At 39.3% G+C, this 24,484-nt stretch overlaps 1 protein-coding gene across 2 annotated transcripts in view; it reads right to left on the bottom strand.

Annotated features, from left to right (window-relative positions):
• The window catches only part of LOC121455077 (cyclic AMP-dependent transcription factor ATF-6 alpha), a 174,269-nt gene that overhangs the window by 63,932 nt on the left and 85,853 nt on the right, over positions 1 to 24,484 (bottom strand). Inside the window, exons 13-14 of one of the 2 annotated variants that reach the window (XM_041662612.1) lie at positions 20,967 to 21,034; positions 19,505 to 19,619 (exon numbers count right to left, since the gene is read on the bottom strand). In XM_041662612.1, coding sequence (XP_041518546.1) covers positions 19,505 to 19,619; positions 20,967 to 21,034 — 183 coding nt within the window. The remainder of the gene's footprint in view (positions 1 to 19,504; positions 19,620 to 20,966; positions 21,035 to 24,484) is intronic. The other variant, XM_041662613.1, reaches the window with a different exon arrangement.

Here is a 24,484-nt window from a genome sequence, read left to right as displayed (position 1 = left end):
TTAGAGACCATGTTGGTATTTTACATACATAATCTTTAGTTGGGTAAAAATATTACAGTATATTCTAAAAAACAAAAAAATCAATTTTTCTCAATTTCACAGAACAAAATTCTTCCACTAAGGAAATGTTAGATAAGGCTACTGAATTCTACTTGCTTGCATATTTTCGGGAGTCTTTCAATATAATTTTAAGTATCCTATGGATAGCAGGAAAGTAGTTCAGTGTGGCGGTTCAAAAGAAAATGGCTTTCAAAGGGAGTGGCACTATTAGAAGGTGTGGCTTTGTTGGTGTAGGAGTAGGTATGGCCTTGTTGGACGAAGTGTATCACTGTGGGGGTTGGCTTTGAGGTCTCCTATGCTCAAGCTACTCCCAGTGTCACAGACCACTTCCTGTTGCCTTCTGATCAAGATGTAGCCAGCACCATGTCTGTCTGTACACTGCCATGCCCCCCACTTTGATGACAATGGACTGAGCCTCTGAACTGTAAGCCATCACCTAAATTAAAAGTTTTCCTTTAGAAGAGTTGCTGTGGTCATGGTGCCTCTTCTCAGCAACAGAAATCCTAACTAAGACATTCAGCAAGAACACCAACCTGGTATGGAAGAGATTTCATTTTTGGACCTTGCTTTGTGACAAACAAGTGCTGTAGAGCTTTCAGGGACTCCATTTCTTCATGTGTAAAATAAAGATAAAAATACCTTTCTAAGTCTCAAAAATCTAAAGTGGAAAATATATCATGAAACTGCAAAATACACTTTACAATCAGAATCATTTGAAGCAACTATTATTTTCAATATGTCATTGTTATAAAACTTTATAAAGTGAGATTAAATAATGAAGATAACATGAATAGCCAAACTGTGAAAGAAACCTAATTCTCCTGATTATAGATTCATTTCCTACTCATTATTTCATGCAAATTTTTCACTAATAAGAAAGAATAACCCTTGACATTAGCACACAAAAGACAGTCTATCAGCTTACTAGTGAAACATGGTAAGTCAAAATGATAAAATTCAGCTTTGGCCTTGAAGATTCATCAAAAGAAAGGAAAAAAACACAAATAACTAATCATTCAATATAGAATACCTTATATGGACTAAAACACAAATAATGAAATCTCTATTCTGCTTGCCATGAGTAATTTCAGTTCAAAACAGGTAGGTATTTGTACATGTTACAGGAGCCATTCTCTAATGCAGAGAACAGGGTTGGGCTATTCCTATATCTGGACCAGGTCATTTTTCAAAGAGAGCAGTACAGTTCTTATGAAGCCTGCATGTAAATGCACAATAGCACTTATGGAAATTTTTATGCATTGACGGGGTGGGGTTTCCTCCTCACACCAAATCACACAACCAGACACAGCTCATCTACCAGCAAAAGACAACGTGGTTGCTCTTTTGTATATATCCTGTAGTCATAATTAAAGGCTTTGGGGGGAGAGGAAGACAAAGAGTAAGTAACAGACTGACTGCAGAGAGATGCTAAAGCTGTTCAAATGTGGACATCCCAATGTTCTCAGCCATCCAGGCATTCGTCCTCTAGGCTACCGGATCTCCACTTTCTTCTAATAGAAAACCTTTCCTCAGACAAATAGCCTCACAGCTAGGAAGACAACTTCAGGATCTTAGGAAAACAGGGTGAATGGGACTTAACTAGTGTTATGTGAATCTGGAATCAAATGAAATTACAAAATGAAAACAGGTACAAATATAATATTTATCCTCTAACAAAGTATGTATGCTGTACCCTTCAAAATTCCATTTATTTTGTTGAGCTTTGACTTACTATTTCTGAACAGTGAGAGTTCTTTTGAAAGTTGAAAACAAAACAACAAATTCCATTAAACTTATTATGTAGTTACCTGTTGATTCAGACCATTAGGTAAGAATTCTACCTGTAACTCTCATAAGACTTCTAGAAAACATCTCTAATGACAAAAGAAGACTTTATAGACAACTGAGCAAAACAACCTAATAAGTCCATGCTCAAAACTTTAAGAATCCAAAATTATGGCTCTTCTACCCTACTTATATAGTTTTGAAAATCTAGTTCATCATCTATTTCATCATTTCTTGGTCTTCTGGCAAAAACAAGCATAGAAAGATATTTCATGGCATTCTAAAGTCAGATCTACCAACTCCAATTAGAGTTTCCAATCACATTTTAGAAGCTTTTCTACAAAAATACCAGTGATATGCCTTGTACACATGTACGCACGCATGCACGCACACACACACACGTTTTAACAAAGCAATCTTTGTTAATCCTCATCCCCATCTCCAGGTTTTTTAAACTGGGGTGTGGTGATGCAGCCTTTAATCCCAGCACTCAGGAAGCAGATGGCTCTCTAAGAGTTTGAATTTGAGGCCAGTCTTATCTAAACAGTAAGTTCCAGGCCAACCAAGGCTACACAGTGAGACCCTGTCTCCAAAAATAAAGAAAAATAAAAAAGACTTTATGACTCAGTACTAATAATAGGCAAATGATTCATATTTGGGTATCACGTTCTAATACTAGTTCCTAGAGTAGGCTTATTATTATAAAAGCTTTTCCAACCACTTGCAAGGAAAGGAAAAATCCCAGAGATTACTGTTGTAGTAGGGCTTTATAAAAGCATTCCACCACCAAGTCAGTATGACATAGTGTTAGGTCAGGGAGCGAAATGCAAGCACCAGAAATCTTTAACTACAAAGGACTTGCATATTTTCTTAGAAAAAGGCATGCTTAGGATTAGGAACAATTTATTTCAGTCTGGCATACAGTTTGACAGTTTAAGAGTAAAAGGAACAGTGAAAGATGGTGGCTATATTATATTAAGAGCAGCTATTTTAAAGCTTAGATTGTTAGTGTTGGTTGAAAAATTAAAGAGCATTTGGACTTCCCTTACACTGTCCATTACACACTGTGTACAATTAGACGCCTGTCAAACACTAGGAGGAGATGCAGTCCTTGGAGCTTTTCTGAAGCAGAAGAAATGCCTTACAAGGGAAATAAGAGAGCAGAGTGGAGATGGGAAACGAGCAGATGACTTCCTGTTAGGCGATGAGCTTTGCTGTTGCTGCTTTTTAGTAACACATTTTAGCCTGAATATAAGAAGAATAAATTCATTTTACCTTGCTACAATTTAGGATTCTATTATGAAAATAAAAGTCTCCCCTAAAACAGCTTATAAATCTAATCTACACGGGTGAGAGGAGCTACGTAGTCATATCCAGTTTAAGGATAGGTTCAAATTCTAAAGACAGTTTTCCAAATACAAGTTCAGGGAAGAAAGTCAAATAGTGATTAAAGGACAACTTTATGTCTCAAATTGTTTCACCTTATTCATGGAGAAATACATCCTTTCCACTTGTTCAAGTGAAACACGCAAGGTAAAAGAAAGTAAGCCAACACCAGAAGCTGGGCACTTTCTCCACAAGCACTGATACACCTTGGAAAATGTAACGAGTCTCCCTATGATCATAGAAAAACAAAAACTGAGTTTAAATTCAGAAGCATTTACATTAAAAGGCATATTATTAAACAATTTAAGAATAAAAGGAAAAGTAGAAATGGTGGCCATACTGTTCAAGAGCAGATAATTTAAACTTTGGATGACTGTTGAACAAACAATGCTAGCTGAGAGTCAGTGAGGGCCTCAGCAGGTAGAGGGCCAAGCCGACAACCTGAGTACCACTTCCGGGACCCACACGGTGCCAGCTATCCTCTGGCACCCAATGCACCAGAGCTCATGTGCCCCACCCCAAGAATAAAATATAAAAAATAAACATGCAATTTAAAATCTTTCAAAGAAAATGTTAAACTGGGAGGTGGGCACACCTTTAATCCCAGCACTTGGGAGGCAGAAGCAGGTGGATCTCTGAGTTTGAGGCCAGCCTGGTCTACAGAGTAAGTTCCAGGACAGCCAAGGCTACAGGGAGAAATCCTGTCTCAAAAAAAAAAAAAAAAAGAAAGAAGCCGGGCGGTGGTGGCGCACGCCTTTAATCCCAGCACTCGGGAGGCAGAGGCAGGCGGATCTCTGTGAGTTCGAGGCCAGCCTGGTCTACAAGAGCTAGTTCCAGGACAGGCTCCAAAGCCACAGAGAAACCCTGTCTCGAAAAACCAAAAACAAAAAAAAAAAAAAAAGAAAGAGAGAGAGAGAGAGAGAGAGAGAGAGGGAGGGAGGGAGGGAAGGAGGGAGGAAGGAAAAGAAAAAAGAAAAATGTTAAAAATCTCAGCTTTGCATTTAAATAATTCTTGTTTAGAAAATAACTTTCTCAGCAACTTTAGAGTCAAGTGTGTATAGGCAAGCAAGCCTTAAGCTGGTTTCATCCTTGGCAAACACAGTTGAGGAAACTCCTGAAGAAAAATTCCATTAAGGAAAAATGATTGGTCAGAGAGATATGATAATCCTTTTTCTACTTCCCTTAAACAACTGTCAGACAGAACAACCTTTCTCTGTTTTGCCTTTTTTTTAAGTGGGAGGGTAAAAATAGTTGGGGGGAGATGGGGAATTAATTAAGTTAGAAAAGCACTCAATAGTATGGGAATGTTTACATACTAGCAGCAAGACGGTGTCCCCTCACTGTATGACTATGTCCCCAAAGCATGGACAGTTACATAGACTCACGTGGATCTGATTTCTATCTCTACAATGTTACTTATATTTAACTCACATAACTATTTTAGTCTCAGAGCTGCGAAACTAAAATATGGAGCTTTCAGATTTCAATTTCATGTTTCTATATATAAGGCCGGAGGAGAAATTCCTTCCCCTAGAAGTAAAAACTCCCTTCTAAATGCCTATGCAAACACTTACACAGTTTATTCATGAAATGCAAGTCTGCTCCTATCTGTCTTCTGTCTAAGAACCAAAGTCTTTAAGCGTCGCCCACAAGTTCCTTCGTGATTCTGTCATGTTCTGTTTCCCAGAACCCATTCTGCATTCCAACTGTTTTTCTCGAGAGTCCTACCCATTCACACAGGCGCCTCTCACACCATGAGAAAGGCCACACTGCCTCACATTCCCTCTCAGGCTCTTCATCCTTCTCTAATCAACCTGAGGAGTGCTTCCTACCTTTCCTGATACCTTCTCCCTCCTCGCAGTTAGTGCACCTGCAGCAGCTCTAGAGCCTATGAGCCCTACGTCAGGAGACTGTCTTACATACAGAGATAGGATGGGCTGTCTTCCACACCACAGTCACCTCAGTGAACGCATCATAAGCACTGAGTTTATGTGTAACCACAGGGCATTCTGGGTTACATCTTTGTCTTAGAGCTCCTGTCACCCTGCTGTAATTCTGGATTGAAAGTCACTTCCCCACTATTACTAATCCCTAAACAACAAAGATCTCGACTTCCTTGTTTTCATACATGGTAAGTAGCACACTGAAAGAGCAAGCAGTGAAAATGTATGGAATGAGTAAACAATGAAGCAAAATAGGATCAAATTTTATTAGGAAGAATCTGACTAACAGGTTAGGGCTTTTAAGCCATTTATGTTACTTTTCATTTTCCCCTGAAAAACTGCTGAGCTATGCCACACCACATAGTATTTCCAATCAGGCAGATGCCTTCCAGACTGAACTTTTAAGGTTTTCTATAGGAAAAGAGAGAATATATTTTTCCCCACTGAAAGCACACAGAGGTTCATATTTTGCTTTGACTCTGGGAACATGCCAGAGTACTATGCATTACACTATTATTTAGTTCTAAAGAAATACAATTGAATAACTAGAGTTCAGTCTATAGAACAGGAGCTACACAGGACTGCTCATCTGGGCAAAATGAACGTACTGGGGAGTACCAGGGAGGTACACAGGGAAAGAGGGTTGATGCTGGCTCTGACTCATGCTCCTACTGTTTATTTATAGCTTATTAGTATGAGACTTATTTTACTTGGCAAAAATACAAGATTCTGAATGACTAAGCGAGGAAGATGTAAGAGAATGTCTAAGCGTTAAAGCTCCAGAGCCGAATAACAACCTGTAAGTTTGCTGCATCAACAGGTTCTCTGAGGTCCCTGGGGGCTGCTGCACAGTGAGGCCACTGCAGAACTGCCAACTTCCTGAGCTGCAGACTAAAACAGTGATCAGCCAAAGAATTGACTTCTCTGCAGATACCTCCATTTACAAATGCTAAATTCACTAGTTGGAGTTAGATTTTCAGATTGCTCTGGATATACAATTATTAATTTCTTTTTAAAAACATCACTAGCAAAGATAGTCAAAAGCAATTTTAGAAGACAAGCCAAAAAATTGTGTGCAGCGATCTGAAAAAGAAATATTTTTCAATGATCACTTAGAATGACGCCTGTCTTACTGATTTCCTTCTTAGCATTTATCGCAGACTGATACCTCATTGCGTATTCACTTATATACTTGCTTAGTGTCTGTTTGGAAAACATAAACTCTAAAAAAAGTGAGCTCTTTTCTTCCTCCATCACTGTATATTTTGTTACAAGAACAGCCAGGAACAGGATGGCTCTTTAGTAAATACTTGTGGGAAGAAAGACAGTAAACCCGATTACAGGTCATTAAGTAAGAGCTCTGAGGACAGCAGCAGGTAGAAGAGCTTCTAAGGACGCACACATAAGTAGCAACTACTCAAAAAAGAGCTACGACTAGGATAAAGGTGTTTGAAAATTAAGACCAATTCTTCAGAAGATATAAGGAAATATACCTTGTGAGGGGGAAAATATCTATTATGCTCTGAGGATTTCTCACAGTTTTGTTTTCTCTTAAAAATGAACAAAAAATTTGATCAGCAGTCAGAAATGGGTGGAGGTATTTCCCATTACATTCATCTTCTCAAAGATGCTTGTTTCACAGTAAAATTAATATTTATGCTGTGGTAGGTGGACGGCACATAAAATGGAAGGAAAAGGAATTAAAATGTTACTTATAACTAGGCACGCAGTACGTAACAAAACAGAATTTAACTTTTAAATGTTATTTTGAACTTCTTTGCTTATAATAAACATTGATAGTTAATACCATATTCTATTCTCTTAGTGTAAGATCAAATGCAAACTTGGTAAAAATAATTGTAAAATAATAGTGGTTTTCATATGACAAGGAACCATAAATACATAGGAACTTGGCTGACCATGAAAAGCTTAATTATTAGTCTCACATATTTTTGTGTGCTTGTGTGTACATGTGTGCATGTTCATGTGTATAGGGATGCATGTGTGTATATGTGTGTGGAGGCCAGAGGTCACCCTTGGGTGTCAATTCTCAAGTGGCAAATCTCAGGTGCCGTTCACTTTGTTAAGACAATCTCTCACTGGTCTCTGCCTCCTCAGTGCTGGGACTACCACACTCAGCATGTTTACATTGTCTCTAAAGGTCAAACACAGGAACTTAAGCTTGAACAGCAAGCATTTTACTAACTGAACTATCTACCCATCATTATACTTTGCTAAAAAATAAACTTTGTAACTAAAAAGCATGCCCTAAAGCCTCGGGCATAAGTGAAGTCTGCTTCTTTAGAACAGACGAACTACTTTATAATATGAATTAAGCTATCTTATTAATCTTTTTAATAACTTGTGTTATTTGTGGATGAGCTTGTGATTTTATGACTCCCGTCTAATATCAGCACAAAAAGATCAGATGAAAGACTGAACAGTTTCTAATTATCAGCTGATGTCAATCCGAAAAGTTCTGGGAGCAGCTAGAACATGTGTCCCCTGTCACTCGGCTGTCTTTAATCTAGCTCTATAACTTCTGTAGACATGTGTCCACTGTCACTCAGCTGTCTGTAATCTAGCTCTATAACTTCTATACACATGTGAAATGGACACTGAATTAGAATCAATATAAATAATTCTAAAATTGGTACAAAAGATGGTTCGGTGGACATGGATACTCGCCACAATACCTGACAGTCTGAGTTCAAGCTCCAGGACCCACAGGGTAAAAAAAAAAAAGTACCACAAGCTGTTTGGAAAGAGGTGTTGCCTGTAAAGTTCTACATCCCATCCTTCAAATCCTAGAAAGGGATAGATCTGAATTATTTCAATCAAATATCTATAAATCCAGTTATGTAATGGAGTATACCTTGAACATACTACTGTAACATATCTTGCAGTTTTAATACCATACCAATTTTCAGTCTGTTGATAAGGAAAGAATATAATAAAAATAAATCCTTCTGGGGATTTGTGAGAGGGAAGGGGTCATATGTGATTTTTTTCCAACTATAGTGGGAACAAACACAAGTTCTTCATACAGAATCCCTGATTCAAAGGTCACCCCTCAAAGCAGAGAAACAGACATGTACTGAACGTACTGTGTTCAGATCAGTGCCAGGTCCGGATGTAGTACTTTATTTAAATTTATTAACAACCCAGAAGAGGTAACTATTATTATTATTGTTTTAGAGGCAAGGACACTGGAACTTTGGACAGGATCTTCCCTGAACTCCAGTTTGTAAGCTCAAGAGAGCTGGTAAAAACCCAGATCTTTCTGACTTTATGCTACATGATTATCTACCAAAAACTGCTGCATTAGCCCCTGCCAAGAATTATGTTTTTCTACTGAAAAGTAGCAATTCACAGTTGAATGGAAAACTTACTTCTTATTTCTCAACAAGATTGTTATACATTAAACTATTCTCTGCTATTTTCCTATTCTTTAAGCCACTGTTCAGAAGGAATATATTAATACATATTCTTAAATATTCATTCCAAAGTTTGATTATGAAGCTCTTTTTTAATTAAGTAAAGGAAAAGAAAGTTTAATAGATCAGAGAGTGGCAGACAACTCCCACAAGAAACTTATTTTTAGTTTCTCATACTTTAGGAGCACTTCTTAACCCATATGTATTTGTCCAGCTTGGTTTCTAGAATTTTGGTTTGGCAGTATTCTCTGCCCACTACACAGATGCTGCAATTATCTATAGTGTATGCTATATTTCCAAAGAATATGTAAATAATAATTCATTGGTGGAGTCTGAAGGTTGGACACTTGAGGTTGAGGGAGTTCAACCACAAGGCATCCTTTTATGAAGCTCCAGGAAGCAGTGCAAACTTACCAAGCCAAAGACAACTGGCAGCTTGGCATAACCTTTTAAACTTGCCTTTGCTGTAATTTTTTTCTTAAAAAAATAGTGGATAAAACACAGCACTGGATTTCATACAATACTGGATTTCTACAAGCGAAAAGCAGACTCTGAGCCACACGTTGCACATATGTAAAAATAAATTCAAGGGCTAACAAGATGTCTCAGCAGAAATAGGACTTGTTGCCGAGACACATGATCTAAAATTGATCCCTAGGACTCAAATGATGAAAAGAGAGAACCAACTCCTGCAAGTTGTCCCTGATCTTCATACATGCACCACAGTATGCAGGTGTTCACACGCAGACACACGTACGTGAACATGCACACACACGCACACAATTTAAAATAAAAATTGACTCAAAATGGACCAAAATGTAAAATAGGGAACTACAAGCGTTTTAGAAGAAAAGCTATATGATCCCATCTTTGTGAGCTAAAGCTGACAATACTTCACGAAGCAGCAAGCGCACAACTCATGAAATAAAAAGACAACAAACTGGATTTCATAAAAATTGGGACTTTCTGCTCTTAGAAAATATTGAAAAGATTATAAACATGAGTGCATGCAAGTGTGTGTGTGTATGTTCAAGCATTGTGGCATATGTGGGTGAAAGCACAAAATATACAATTAAATTTAGTTATCATTTACCACTTACATTTTTAAAAGGCTTTTAAAATAAAGCTTCACCCTAAAATATGCACAACGTGGCACAGCTACAAAACTTTACTATCAATTCTAATTTTAAATGATATTAAATAATAGCTCTTTGCTTTACGTTGTAACAGATAACTAAATCCAGTCACAAATTTTATTCTTTGGGGGGCCAGGGGATGGAGACAGGATTTCGCTGTGTAACAGCCCTAGTTGTCCTGGAACTAGCTCTGTAAACCAGGCTGGCCTCGAACTCATAGAGATCTCCCTGCCTCTGCCTCTGAGTGCTGGGATTAAATGTATGCACCACCACCGCTCAGATTGTATTCTTAAAGAAAATTCGAATCTTCCAAGTGGTATAGTTCCCTGGAATGTTATAAAGGTTAATGAACCCAAAAGTGATGGGACAAAAATTAAAAATGGATACCAAATAATCAAATATTCCTAATTACAATAGCATAAAATTAAATTATTACTTACTTTGAAAAAGATACTAGCCATGTCTAATGAAAATTTAAAATATCATCTATAAGTAATAATTTATTCTATAAGTTCTTATGAAGTTTCTATTTCTAACAACTGGAACTTGGGGAAGATGAAAAAGATGAGGGAGAAAGAAACGGGAAATAGCACTTTTCCAAGACCAGGTATTTCTGATGGCGTAACAGAAGGAAGGACAAACTGTTATGTGTTGGTGCAGGTGTGCTATCATGCCTGGTAGAATATTCTTGTCCCCCACAAGCTAGGAGATCATAGCTTTAGGTAAAGTGTTTTAGAGCAGCCAGGAATTGGCCTAGCTGTTAAGGCTCCAGAAGGCTGGCCCCTTCCTAAGACTGTTAGTGTGTGCTGTCACAACACCCTCACATTTACCTTGTATATCACAACTATCACATCGCATTATACTTAATAGTGTGTTTTATTCTCTAGATTCCAAGTACCTTGAATGCAGGACTCTGCAGCCCCACCTTTGTCCCTCCGCTGAGAGAGTTCAGTTTAGTCCAGGAAGGCCAGAGTACAATTTGGCACTCTGCCTGTGGCTCTCAGAGGCTTACCATCCCACCGGCTTCAACACCCACTTCAGACTCTCTCTTCCGAGCTCATTTGTTTTCTCCTATGTCTTCATGCTCACTTGATAACATCACATTGTATTTCACTGAGATACCAGAAAGCATCAGGACGCCTTCTCTTGTCTTCCTAGAAACCCATGCTCTCCTAGCCTTCATCACCAGAGAAGAGAGGAAGACTGGGAGTGTAGTTCAGCAGCAGCTCACCTGCCTAGCACAGGAAAATACCCGGGCTGGGAGGAGGCCAATACAGACAAATGTTTAAAAAGGGTAATTCTTCTTGTCTGAATTCTATCCTTTCTCAGAGATATGATACTTCTTTAACATTGTTCTTTCCTATCTACTGATGAGTCTTCAGATATATACAGCTGGTAGCTACAGTTAAAAAAACAATACTTTTCTGCTCCTTTCAGCCTTGGATAGACAAATTCATAGCAGCTTTGCTGTTCTAGCTACCCAAACCATCCCTAGTCTTTCTCTTCCACCTCTAAAGGCTCTAGTTAAAGGTATCAGTGACTTTCCCATTAACACACCCAGAACACACTTACTTTCATCTTTGTGATTCTCAGCAGTATCTGAGAGTCAACTGCTTCCCTGACAATCTTCCCCTCTTGGCTTTCCAAGCTTGTGGCTCGCTCCCGTTTAGTCGCCTTGCTGGCTCCTCCTCTAATAGTCCAGAATCCAATTCTACCCCACCTCTGGACTCTTCCTATACCTCCTTCCTATGTATAGAGTCCATATCCCCACTGATTTTAATGAGGTAGGTTGATAATCCCTACAATGTTATTTTAAAGCTCAGTTGTCCGCTCTTTGCGCTGAGAGTCAGAGTCACCATTTATACCAAACATATCATTCTGCCCACGCCAAATCTTTCAACTTCATTTCATGCTAGTCCCTGATGCACTCCAACTCTTTTTGAAGCTCAAGGAAATTTTTATTAAAATTTGAAAAAAAAACTCCAGGACAAGCAAGCTATAAATCTCTGCAGCTGCCTGGAAAACATAGCATGAATGAAGAGAAAAGGCCAGGCCATTTGAGTTAAACTGGCACCGAGGTCACCAGCCTGGCAGCCAAGCAGGCACATGGTAAGGAGGGAAGTGCTCAGGAAAGACTGGAGCCAGACTGTGGGGAAAGCATGCGCAGTCAGAGAGGGAAAGAAGAAAGGACGGGACACTTTTTGAGTAATGCAGATTTATAAAGCTGCATGTGTGTAGCTCTGAGTCTACTGCAAACTGACTTAACATAAAACTCCACAATCACATGACCCGAAGAGCCTTCTCTTGTTCTCTTTGCCCAACTTGTGATGTCTTTCTTTCAGAGGAATTCTCCATCAACAACAACAGTCATTCTTCAGAGATTTACTTCAAGACATTGTATGACCAGACACAGACGACTCCAGATGAATCATCCAAGAAATAGTTTACAGTTTAAGTTGGCAATTCTCTTTTATATTTTTTTAATGTAATAGGTGTCACATGAGGAATAAAGTTTTCACACGGTCCTACCCTTTTAGGACATCGCAGATATACATTATGGATAGGCATCTAGAATAATCCATCTGGGGCTTAGTCATTCTGTAGGTTAAAATGATACAAAATCTCTGAAAAATAATCATCTCTGTCTGCATATTACCAAGGTTAGTCTCTCAAACATGAAATCCGAAGATCTTACTAGAACCTCCCTGGAGCAAAGCGGCACTCAGTCTTGTAAAACTGCACTTGAGTTCACTTATTTTGAAAGACTGATATCTACAGCCAACAAGGCATAGATGGCGCTGATAAAATAAACGGCTCAAGAGGCCGGGCAGATAGCTCAGTCAGCAAAGAATCTGCTATGTAAGCACGAAGACCAGAGTCTGAGCACCAGAACTGTGTGGGTCAGTAGGTCGGTGGGGAGGGTCTGGGAAGAGTTGGAGGAAGGGGAAAGCATGATCAGAATATATTATATGAAAAAACCTTTTGTCAACAATAAAAAAAGTTAGGCACTACGGTATGTGCTTATAATTCTAGCTCGGGGCGGTTGGGGGTTGAATAGATGAAGATCTCTGGGGCTCGCTGGCTACTCAGTTCAGCATAATTAGTAAGTTCCAGGTCAAGTGAGAGAACCTGTTTTAAAGACAGTAGGAAACTGATGGATTTGGCATCCAGTTCACCCATCTGTTCACTTACTCCTTGTTGAGTATGTGCTACAGGCCTGGCATTGCGCTATGTAGTGGGGACAGAAAGAAGACTAAGGCAGAGAGGTTTCTTGCCCTCAGTGTATTTATTCGCTAGCAGAGGCAATAGGCATGAAGCCAACAGTCAAATAATTAGATGTTAGGCTCCAACTTATAGCTAAATATCTATCTTGCTGGACTCTGGTGGAATATCCATATTATAGACTCTACAGCTCTTCAAACAAGATCTTTAAAGTAGATTAGCAGCAATATGTGCAAATAAATCACACAATTAATAGATGAGAAGTCTTAAAAATAATGAAATGTCAAGGTCTAACATTGCTGAAGGTATCAAAAGTTAAGCAACTAAGAGTACAAAATGAACAAGTCACTGTAAGTGGAGGGAGGAAAGAAAAACGACATGAGTGTCTTAGACTTTAATCATAAATCAAAGACATTTCCTATAACATAATAATTGCTTCCTTCATAATTAAGGTTTGTGACATCACCAAAAAGCTTGTACCAAGTTCTTTTGAGACATAAAATGATTTCACAAGCTACTTTGCTAGTTTTCTAGCTTAATTTTATATGAGGAAAAACTCAAAGGCTATATATAAATTTAACTAGAAACAGTTCTATCACCTTTTATATTTTAAAAACTGTTTCCCATTATTAATAACCATGTCATTCATTACTTGGAAGACTTTTGATATCTTAGAAACACTTTAAACATTATTTTATTTTTTAATCTGGTTTTAATTCCATATACATGTCCAGATATTGTGCTATGTAGTTGGGATAGTAGTTATATTGCAAATAAAAACTCTTCAGCATTTTCTATGCTTTGCTTTAGACATAAAAACATTAATACAGATAAGGAACATTGTGTTGACTTGATTAATTTTCCTCAGAACGTCTGTCAAGCACAAAACATAAATACGTTCTTATAGTTATATGAATAAAACCCAAACACAACAATCTCTATCTGTAGGGAAAAAGAGCTGGCCTAGCACTGAGGAGTTGCCACGCACGCATGCACGCACGCCCTCACAGGGATGGAGATCTGCTTCCTTAGGTATGCCCAGGCTATCATTACTTCCATCAGTGTCATATTTACCAAACACTCCATTTGATTTCGTTCATGTTCTCTCTCATTTCTAGTGTGGGTTCTGTTCTGATTACCACGAATGTAATCACCGTCAGCAGTGATTTCTGCTTGAAAAGCTAACTGGGATTTTCATTTCACTCTCAGGGAGACCTGTAATATCTGATGCTGCTGACGACTTTTTTCTTGAACCCTTCTTCCTTTACCTCCAAATTTTAAACAAAATAAACAATTTGATGCTCTTTTCCTTATCTATACTCTACTCTTCCATTTCTCCTCTCCTGTGCTTTCCTGCTTGCGCCTGTTCTTTCTACACAATAATACTTCATAGCAAATGGCTTGCTTTTCCAAAAGGGCTTTGCCTTGGTCTTGTTCTCTTTGATAATAAATCAAAGCAACGCTAATGTGTTTTTGTACATAGAGAGTAATAGGATTAAACTCCAAATTGATTGTTTTTAAAGATATGGAAATAAAATTGCTTCAAAAAGGCAACGTAGGAAAATGACTAAGAACACAGACTCTGGAGTCAAACTTCCTAGGTTAAATTCTGGCTCTGCCACCTTCAAATTATGTTATAGTAACCCTCTGTGCTCCCTATAATTTCACTACAGTAAGAACTAAAGGTTGATATGTTGTGCACTGTAGGGGTATTAAGTAAAATTCACATACACACACACACACGCACACACACACACACAAAACCCTAAATATTTATCTCATTGGGAATAACAGACATTCATTTATAACCACCTGAATAAAGGAGGACCTGTTCTTTTCTTATCTGTTGCAGGATATCTGCACACTGTGTGACGATGTGCTGCTGTGATTGGTTTAATAAAAAACTGAACGGTAAATAGCTAGGCAGGAAGTATAAGCAGGACTTCAGGGAAGAGAGAGAAACTCAGAGGAAGAATCAGAGAGGTGTGGAATTTGCCTGTGAGGGAGTCGGATGTACAGTATAGGAGAGAGGTAACCAGCCATATGACATAATGTAGATTAATATAAAATGGGTTAATCTAAGTTATAAGAGCTAGTTAGGAACAAGTCTAAGCTAAGGCCAAACTTTCATAATTAATAATAAATATCTGTGTCATTATTTGGGGGCAGGCAATCTAAAGTAAGTCTGACAAGGAAGCCTGATGCACCCACTGTCCCCCAGGCCCTCTGCTGGTATGAGTATCTGGGTGATGTGAGCACACGTGGCTGTGTGGAGGCCGAAGCTCTACATCAGGTGTCTCCTGTAACGGCTCGCAACCTTATTATTGAGACAAGTTCTTTCATTGGACACAAAGCTTGCTAATTTGGCTGTGGACCAATAAGCTCCAGGGATCCTCCTGTATCTGCTTCCCATGCCAGCGCTGAGGTAGCAGACACATGCCACCATATCCAATTTTGATCTGAATGCTGTGGACCTGGACTCAGAGGCCTTGGGCTTATACAGCAAACGTTTTACTAACTGATCATCTCTCTAACCCAAAAACCTGTTCCTAGAGAGAAACTGCCCCAACATTGGAAAACCTTTCTCAGATACACCTGACTTGGAAACTAACACATATGGATGGTGTTTCAAAGTTCACTGGAGACAGCTAAGGCAGCATTCCTTACCCTTCTCGGGTTTTCTCTTCCTCCTCGCTGGCGTCACTTTCCTATCTAACTTCACTGTTCTCAGAATCTGTTTCTGGCCTATGCTCTTGAATTCATTTTCTTACATTCTTTAATCCCACACACTCTCCCTAAACAAACTATTATACAAACTAAATATGTTATATTAAGAAAAAAACATTGTATTTAATTACTTTTTTCTTATTTATGTATAGTTTGTTCAAAGTACCTTGGAAGTTTGAGAAAAGCTACTCTCCACCCCTGCCCCTCCAAATCATACCAAAGCAAGCTTTAAAAAAGGAAAAAAGACAAAGGAAAACGAAATACGAAAGCCTGGAGCCCAACAAGGAGAGACGAGGCTGCTGTACTGGAGGGAAAACCAGGCAGAAGAAAGTCAAAGCGACAGAAATGTTTTCCTTTCAGGATTTCTTCTCGCTGACCCACAGCAGGAACTCAGTAGTTACCCCAAAGCTCTCTGCTTTAGGGAAAATAATGTCACAGGGGCAGAAGTGTGGGATGTGAGGAAGCAAAAGGTTGCGATTAAATAATGGTAGATTAAACAGTATGCCCACATGTACTTCTTTAGCAATTAAGACATTTGGTTAAACATAGTAAAAGAAAGCAGCCTGGTTGTGCTAGCAGCCTGATTGTAAGTGTCTGGCTCTTGCTAAGCAGAGACAGGAGTTTCAAAAGTTCCTTATTCCTGAATGTCCAATGCCATCATTTCAGTCATGAGATTAAGAACCCAACAAGAGCAAAGTCTACCTCCTCTTACTCATGCCACATGACTTCACCAAACTTTTAGGAAAGCATTTCACACCAAAAAGTGGAAGAAAATGCCAAGCATGAGGTAATCCATCCATTACTTCTTGTATTTTCATTTTAGTAAGAGAAAAATGAGCAATCCAGGTATTTAAGGATTGGATTCCTGTTTCATGACACAGTTTAGAGCCAATGCAATAAAGTTAATTTCCATTTCCCTACTGTTAAACAGAAAGAAAGAAAGAAAGAAAGAAAGAAAGAAAGAAAGAAAGAGAGAGGGAGGGAGGGAGGGAGGGGAGAAGGGAGGGAGGGAGGGAGGGAGGGAGGGAGGGAGGGAGGGGAGAAGGGAGGGAGGGGAGGGGAGGGGAGGGAAGGGAGGGGATGTTGTAGGTTTATTTATATTTACTCTTCCTAGATATAAAATGCTAGATGATAAATTATAATTAGAAAATGAAAGATACAGACAGAATGTGTGACAGATCCTTAACTGAACTACCTGAACATTAAAAGATGGAAGGAAAAAATCAATAATTTCCAACAGCACTTTCCATCATTTAAAAAAAAATGAGACAAAGCATTTTAACTGTGTAGGAAAAAAGTAATTCTTGTATCTTCTTAAAAGCATCTTTATCTTCTTTATTTTAAAAAAAACTAGTCTCCTTTAATAAAGTTTCTCCTTCCTCTCTCTCTCTCTCTCTCTCTCTCTCTCTCTCTGTGTGTGTGTGTGTGTGTGTGTGTGTGTGTGTGTATGTGTGTGTAACTTGTTCTCATCCCTACAAGGACATTATAAAGGCAATGATTTCAACCCATGACTTCACGGCTGCTGCTTCTACTATTTGGTATACTCTTTTGATCAAATGAAGGCATATCCTGAAGTACTTTTAAAATTAAAAACATGCTTCTGTAATAAGTTCAGTAACACAGTCATGTCAGCAGCCATCAGGTCCTTATAGAGTACAAGATCCATTCTAAAAGGTTTACTTTCCCTTTAACCTTAACCATAATTGTACCAGTAGAAGAACAAATCATTTAGAGCCTTCATGAAATTCTGTCCTCAGTTTCCCCCTTGACACTTAGAAGAACATTGAGCTGGTAAAGAAATAAACTTATTGTCTGGGAGAACAAGATGAGCATAGGAATTTTGTGAAAAGGCTATGATCACTAGACGACAAGGCTAAAGTATTCCAAACCTCCTTGTATATTTGATAATAACTGAATACATGTGTTACATCTTATCTCCTCAGTCTTCAAGAACCCATTTTTCTCTGTTACTGAAACCCACTAACGATTTCTAATATAGAAAATCACTAACTAGTTCACTGTCAATTTCTGTCAGAATGATTGGCAACAGCAGCTAAGATACAAAAAAAAAAATCATTCTATTGTTAGTAAATATTTATTTCTAATTACACATCCACTACAGTCTATTCTTTAAAAATAAATGGCTTAGGCAGCTAGAGAGATGGCTCAGTGGTTAGAAGTGCTTATTCTTGCAGAGGACCTGAGTCCCAACACCTACATCAGATAGCTCACAACTGCCTCTAACTCAGCTCCAAGGGACCCAACATCCTCTTCTGGATTTTGTGGGCAATGTACTTGTTGGGGTTTGAATGAGATTTCCCCAGTAGTCTCAAGTATTTGAATGCTTGGTCCCCAGTTGGTGTCACTGTTTGAAGGAAGTATGTCACTGAAGGTGGGCTTTGGGAGTTTAAAGACTCATGTCATTTCCAGTGCTCGCTCGCTCTCTCTCTCTCTCTCTCTCTCTCTCTATCTCTATCTCTCTATCTCTCTATCTCTCTCTCTCTCTCTGCTTTGTGATTAGGTGATATGGGATTCCCCTCTGTATGCCGTAAAAACAATTGGTTAGTAAAGAAGCTGCTTTGGGCCTACTGCAGCACAGAATAGGGCAAGGTGGGAATACCAAGCAGAAAGAGGAGGAGAAAGTAGGCAGAGTCAAAGAGAAGCCATGTAGCTGCTACAGGAGACAGACACCAGCTGCTGGACAGAACCTTACCGGTAGGCCACAACCACATGGCCATACACACATAAATAGAAATGGGTTAATTTAAGATATAAGAGCTAGCCAATAAGAAGTGTGAGCTAATAGGCCAAACAGTATTGTAATTAGTACAGTTTCTGTGTGATTATTTCAGGTCTGGCTGGCCAGGAATGAACAAGCAGCCTCCGCCTACAGTTGTGGTTGTGTGAGCCCCAGCCTCCTGCTGCAGCCACCATGATTGCACCTTGCTGCTCTCATTCCAGCATCATGAACTCTGGAACCATAAGCCCAAATAACTACTTCTTCCATAAGCTGTCTTGGTTGTGGGGTTTTATCACAGCAACAGACAGTAACTAATACAGCCTCACATGCACATACCAACATATACAAGTAATCAATTAAAAACAAAATTGATCTAAAAATGGCTTAGGATACAAATGACTGAGGAGTTCCAACCATGTCTGCTTTCCTGGTTAATGTACAGCACTCTAACGGACTGTCAGATGGAAACCCTATGGAGAATATATTGTCACATTATAGGGAAAGCAGATGGGCTGTAAATGCCTGTGCTTTTTCATGTGGTCTAACATTTAAAAATGCTAGTATATACATTTGTGCTTGCACAACCTGACATTATTTGACACATTCTTCAAGGAATGCAAACATTTAATGAAGAAATAAGAAAGGAAAAAAGAAACTTGGGAACATAGGTCTAAACACTCTACAGCTGACAAATTAATCAGCCTCCATTTCAGAAGTCTGTTCCTTAATTACCAAATGGGCATTGGCTTAAAACCCATAGTAGAAAATGACGTTTTCACTTTCCCTTTGGTTAGAAACAAACAGTAGAGTACAGTGGTGACAGGAATAAAAAAACAAGGTGTAGGTTGTGTTTTCTAAGGCACAAAATGTAGCCTGACATCAGTGCCATGCTCAGCGTCTTCAAACGCTGACCAGCTCGGTCAATTGCATCTGTCACAGCGCTCACTCACGCTACTGACTCCAACCTGCCTCCTGCCTACCTCTGGACCTTCTACAGGACTCAGGCTGAGGCCTTATACACACCAGACACTCAAAAATATTTGTTTCCTTCTTTCAAAATGAACTTACCCTTCGAAATGACACAACGTAAAATGTGTCCCCGCGCCTGCGGATGGCTTCGAAGAAGCCTTGGTAACTTCCTGGTGAAGCATAATACACTTGCAGCTCATTCCCGGAATTCCTGCTAAAGGGAGAAGATAGAAAATACCATTAATATTCAAACATATTGAGAATTCCTTCCATTCTAATTCCATTCTTAAGAATCTCTTTCAACCAAAACAGTAGCACTTTTAACAACAATTTTTACTTTTTAATCTTTTTTTAATTGGTACATATTTATGGGGTACCATATAATGTTCAGCTACATTTGACTTACGCAAATGATATGGTCTTATTGCTATTGTTGCTTGGGGTGCCTGGAAGATCAAACATGAGGTCTCACACCTGCTGCACTAACCGGCTTGGTTCACAGCACAGGTCAGGAAGTGCTATGACTACAATTCCGCCCCACTGCAGTTAGCCCCTTAGACCTGACTTTCTAAGTTACATTCGCCCGGCTGACATCAGAACTGCTGGATATTGTACTCTCCTGGAATCTCTCAAACTCTTCTGTAGTACTGTGTAGTAACAAGAGATTGTTTTTAGGTCAAACAGACAGAGTCTGAATCTAGTTCTACCACTTAGTTCGCTACTTTGAAAATTATTAAAAACAAGCAAAAAAAAAAAAACTCCCCATCCTTTTCATATATAAAATACACTTTTGAATCATTATATAAATTTAAAGATAAGATTATGTAAAGCACCCAGTCAGGGTGGACAAGATGGCTCATTGGGTAAAAGTACCTGTCACTCAAGCCTAATGACTGAGTTCAATACCCAGAAGCCATATTTAAAAAGCTGGCAGAGGCAGGTGGATCTCACAGCCAAAGCTACACAATGAAACCCTGTCTCAAAAAAACAAAACAAAAAGCCGAGCAAAGGACACAACTGTAATACAGCATTGCTATAGCAATGAGAGAGGTCAAAAAGAAGAATCATCTAGAAGACTGTGGGCCAGCTAGCCTGGAGTTCACAGTGCAACAGAAACAAAAGAGTGACCCTGCATTAGGCAGAAGAGAGAACAACTCCCCAGAGATTTTCACCGACTTTCCTTTTCCTCTGACTTAATTACACATATATGCACACACAAAATAATAGTTTTTTAATGTGACCACTAAGCAAGACACCTACAAAGGAGAAAAGGCAATATCTCTCTCCCTGAGGCTTATGAAACTGATAAAAATCACGAACAAGAAAGCAATATGCACTTAGGATTTTCAGTAAAATTATGAGTGAAAAACATTCTGATTAAATCTGTATTTAAGAGATTGGGAGAGGTGATCTTTTTATTGGGATTGCTAATTGGTAGTATATATTAATTTGAGCGGATATAAAAGTCATAAAGGAGCACAAAAAGGAGGTGTGAATTTCAACTTCACTAAAATACAATACAGTTCAAGCTGTTTGGCCAAGAGCTTTGGCATCTTCTTACCTGATGCTTGTGGTTTCTGTGTACTGGACAGCCATCAGTTGAGAATTTGAGCCCTGCTCCAGAGCACCCTGGAAGAGAGAAAGAGATTTAGAAAATAAAACAAAAAACTTCCAATACTGACTATATGTGATTTGTCATTCAGAATCCTTCGGGTCATACTGTAGACTCAGAATATATCTTACGCAGTCTTATAAGACATTTCAGGCATTTCCCACAAAGTTTACAGAAAGAATGAGAAAGTTCAGTCCAACCAAACTGAGTTTTATGACCGAATTGTACAAGTATAACTGGGCATGTAACAACTTTCATTTGTCAAAAATTATTATGCTACAAGTTTTTAAGAAATAGGAAAGGCTCAGAACGAAACAAGATTTCCACTGTTTACCAATTTAACACATGCCTATCACACCTATCAATTGTATGTCATGAAAGGCATCTAACCCACGACTCTCTTGGTCAGAGAACAATTCAGTGTGGAACCATTATCAGTGGCCCACATGTTAACACTAGAAACTTCTAGCCGGGCGATGGTGGCGCACGCCTTTAATCCCAGCACTTGGGAGGCAGAGGCAGGCGGATCTCTGTGAGTTCGAGATCAGCCTGGTCTACAGAGCTAGTTCCAGGACAGGCTCCAAAGCCGCAGAGAAACCCTGTCTCGAAAAAAAAAAAAAAAAAGGAACTTCTATTTCACAAAACAGCATTTTCTCTGTCCTCTCTCCTCTTAAATTTTCTGGAATTTTTATAAGCTAATCTTCAGGAGAGTCTTGTAAGGGTTTCATAATTCAAAGGTACATTACTATAATTCCATTACAAAGTGACCTTATTGTTACTTTACAACAATAAGTATTTTTGATATATAAATAATAGTCAAATCATAAATGTCCTGAAATGTATTAATTTACTATGTTCATACATCCATGCTTATATGAAGTATGGCTTCAGAATTAGATATCTGCTTTCCTTTAAGAGGCTCAGGGGTTTAGACTCCACCAGTAAGACAAACTTGCTCCAGATGCAGAAGAAGAGACCGACAGTACCCTGTCCCTCTGGCTGTGGAGGCAGCTGATGTGCACAGTTTAGCAAATCAGTGTGCTCTGCAGTGCAAGGCTAGACCAATGCCAGGAAGCAGCTTTGGGACTGCCAGGTCCCTACAGCACTGGCTGGGCCTGCCTATGCCCTCAAGGAGACCTAAGAACCAATAAAGCTGCAACAGTAGGCAAAGAAGGACAAAGAGGCTCAAGAAAGCACATTCAGGATAATCATAGACACAGACCCTCACAAGTCAGAACTTAAGCTCAACTACACAAATTTTAATTATCTATGGCTAAAAACAGTTGCACATGGTTAAAGTCTGTGCTTCTTGATATCCTTTTAATATGCTTGATCATATTATATAACATTTCCAAATAAACATTAAGCTTTGCCTCCCATGTGTGCTTTCCTCCCTCCCTCTACTCCTCCCTGTCTCTCTCATCCTCTCCCCAACCCCAGACAGAGCCTCACTTTAGCCCTGTAACCCAGGCTAGTCTAGAACTCATTACAGGCTGGCCTCAAATTAATGATGATCTTCTTGTCTCAGCTTCCTGGGTTCTGTGACTATAGATGCAAGTCACTGCCACCATACCCGGATGAAATCTCTCTCTCTCTCTCTCTCTCTCTCTCTCTCTCTCTCTCTCTCTCTCTACGTCCCTCCCTCCTTCACCCCTTCTTTCCCTTTCTTTCAAGACAGGGTCCCACTATGCTGCCCTACATGGCTTGGAACTCATATAGCCTAGGCTGGCCTCAAACTCACAGAGGTCTGCCTGCCTCTGCTTCTCCTGCTGTCGAAGCGCCAGCATGTGAGCACCACCATGCTCAGCAAGATGTTTCTATCAGCACCTAAAGCAAACATGCAAACCAGGTGAAAATTTTTATATCTGAAAATAAAACCTCTTTCTTGTCTCTTATTCTCTACCCCACAGATGGAGATTTCTCTACAATCAGCTCCATTTTTCCATGTTATTTTCCCAGGTTCACTTCATCGGGCTTTTGTACAACCATAGTGAAGCAGCCATACTGGCCACCAGTGAGTTCTAATGGGAAGTGTTGACAGTAATCATCTTCATTGTTCCCCGGGGCCATTGGCTGGGCTGGGGCAACACTGCCCTTTACCACTCTCCATCTTAGTGCCCAGCCCCTTTCAAGCACTGGTTCTGTTGTAGCCCACACATGGGCAGTGCCCAACACTGAGTTTATCACTGTTCTCTCTCTTCTTTAGTTTCACACTGGGAAGCACCACCCAAAAATCAAACATTTAGCCTCAACCTCTCTCCTAAGTCCAGACTTGGATATATGATTGTCTACTAGATGTCCTCAATCAAATGTCTAAAATTCATATCTAAAGTTCTTGACTCCTGTTTCTAACTCCTTCCTCAGTCTGTGTCTCAGTAAATGGCATCACTATTAATCCAGCACTTAAGACAAAGAAATCATCAGCAATTCCCTTTTATTTTATAGCAACAATTCCTTAACAGTTTTACTTTCAAAATATATTTGGATTCCCATTCTTTCCTTTACCTTCATATCTACCATAACAGAATAGACCCAAAGATCTCTCATTTGGGCGACTGACATGGCATTTTAGCTGACCCACCTCCTTCCACTCACTCCCGTCAGTCTACTTTGGCAGCTAAAATGAACATCTTTGTCTCTTTGTTTTTGTTTTATGAGATGAGGTCTCACTACATATCTCAGACTAGTCTTGAATTCACACTCCTGCCTCTGTCTTCCAAGTTAACTAATGAGTTCTACCACTCCTAGCCAAAATGATCTTTCAAAAACATAAATCAGATCAAGTCATTCCCCTGAGCAAACCCAGCAGTGGAGCCCTTAACACCTAGAATGAAATCCAGAGTTCACACCAGAGCCATGCTGTGGCTGAGCTCTCACCTCTGCAGCCTCTGATGTCTGACCTCCCCCCCACCCCAGCCTCTGCATCCCCCTCCAGCTTTACTCAGCAAATACGCAAACCATTCCTCCTGGAGCTCTTTGCATTTGCTATTCCCGGGTCTGGCAACTGCTTCACTGCATTTCCCCCTAAATCCTGGAGCTATGAAGAATTCGCAGAAGAGATGAGCTTCTATCCCATCCAGCTGTAAGACGCTGAGGCTGTCAGAACAGCTGAATCAATGACTTTGATACAATATCTTTCTAAAGTGGAATTTCTTGAGAAAAGCCTTCTCAAGTGATTTAATCTAAAATAACCACTATTTTCGACATTTAAATTCTAATCTTCCTATCTTAATTTTTCCATAGAAAACACACTTCTCATTTTGAGTGTGTGTATGTCTATATGTAGGTACGTATTTAGTTCTCCCTGGCTCATTAGCATCATCATAGTAATGTTTATTGGGAAATCAGTGTGTCAATTGCTAGGCTACATGCTTCAGAAGTAGTAACAAGTACCTCACAAATGACAGAACGATTAAAATGTCACCTCCTGGCAAACAAAGAAGCAGAACTGAAAAGTCCTAAGGTAA

This window comes from Microtus oregoni, unplaced genomic scaffold (assembly GCF_018167655.1).
Source record: "Microtus oregoni isolate MIOR12 unplaced genomic scaffold, Mior012 000013F_ref0000133, whole genome shotgun sequence".
Classification (NCBI taxonomy): Eukaryota; Metazoa; Chordata; class Mammalia; order Rodentia; family Cricetidae; genus Microtus; species Microtus oregoni.
The sequence above is the reverse complement of the archived record's forward strand: the minus strand, read 5'-3'. Positions and strand labels throughout refer to the sequence as shown.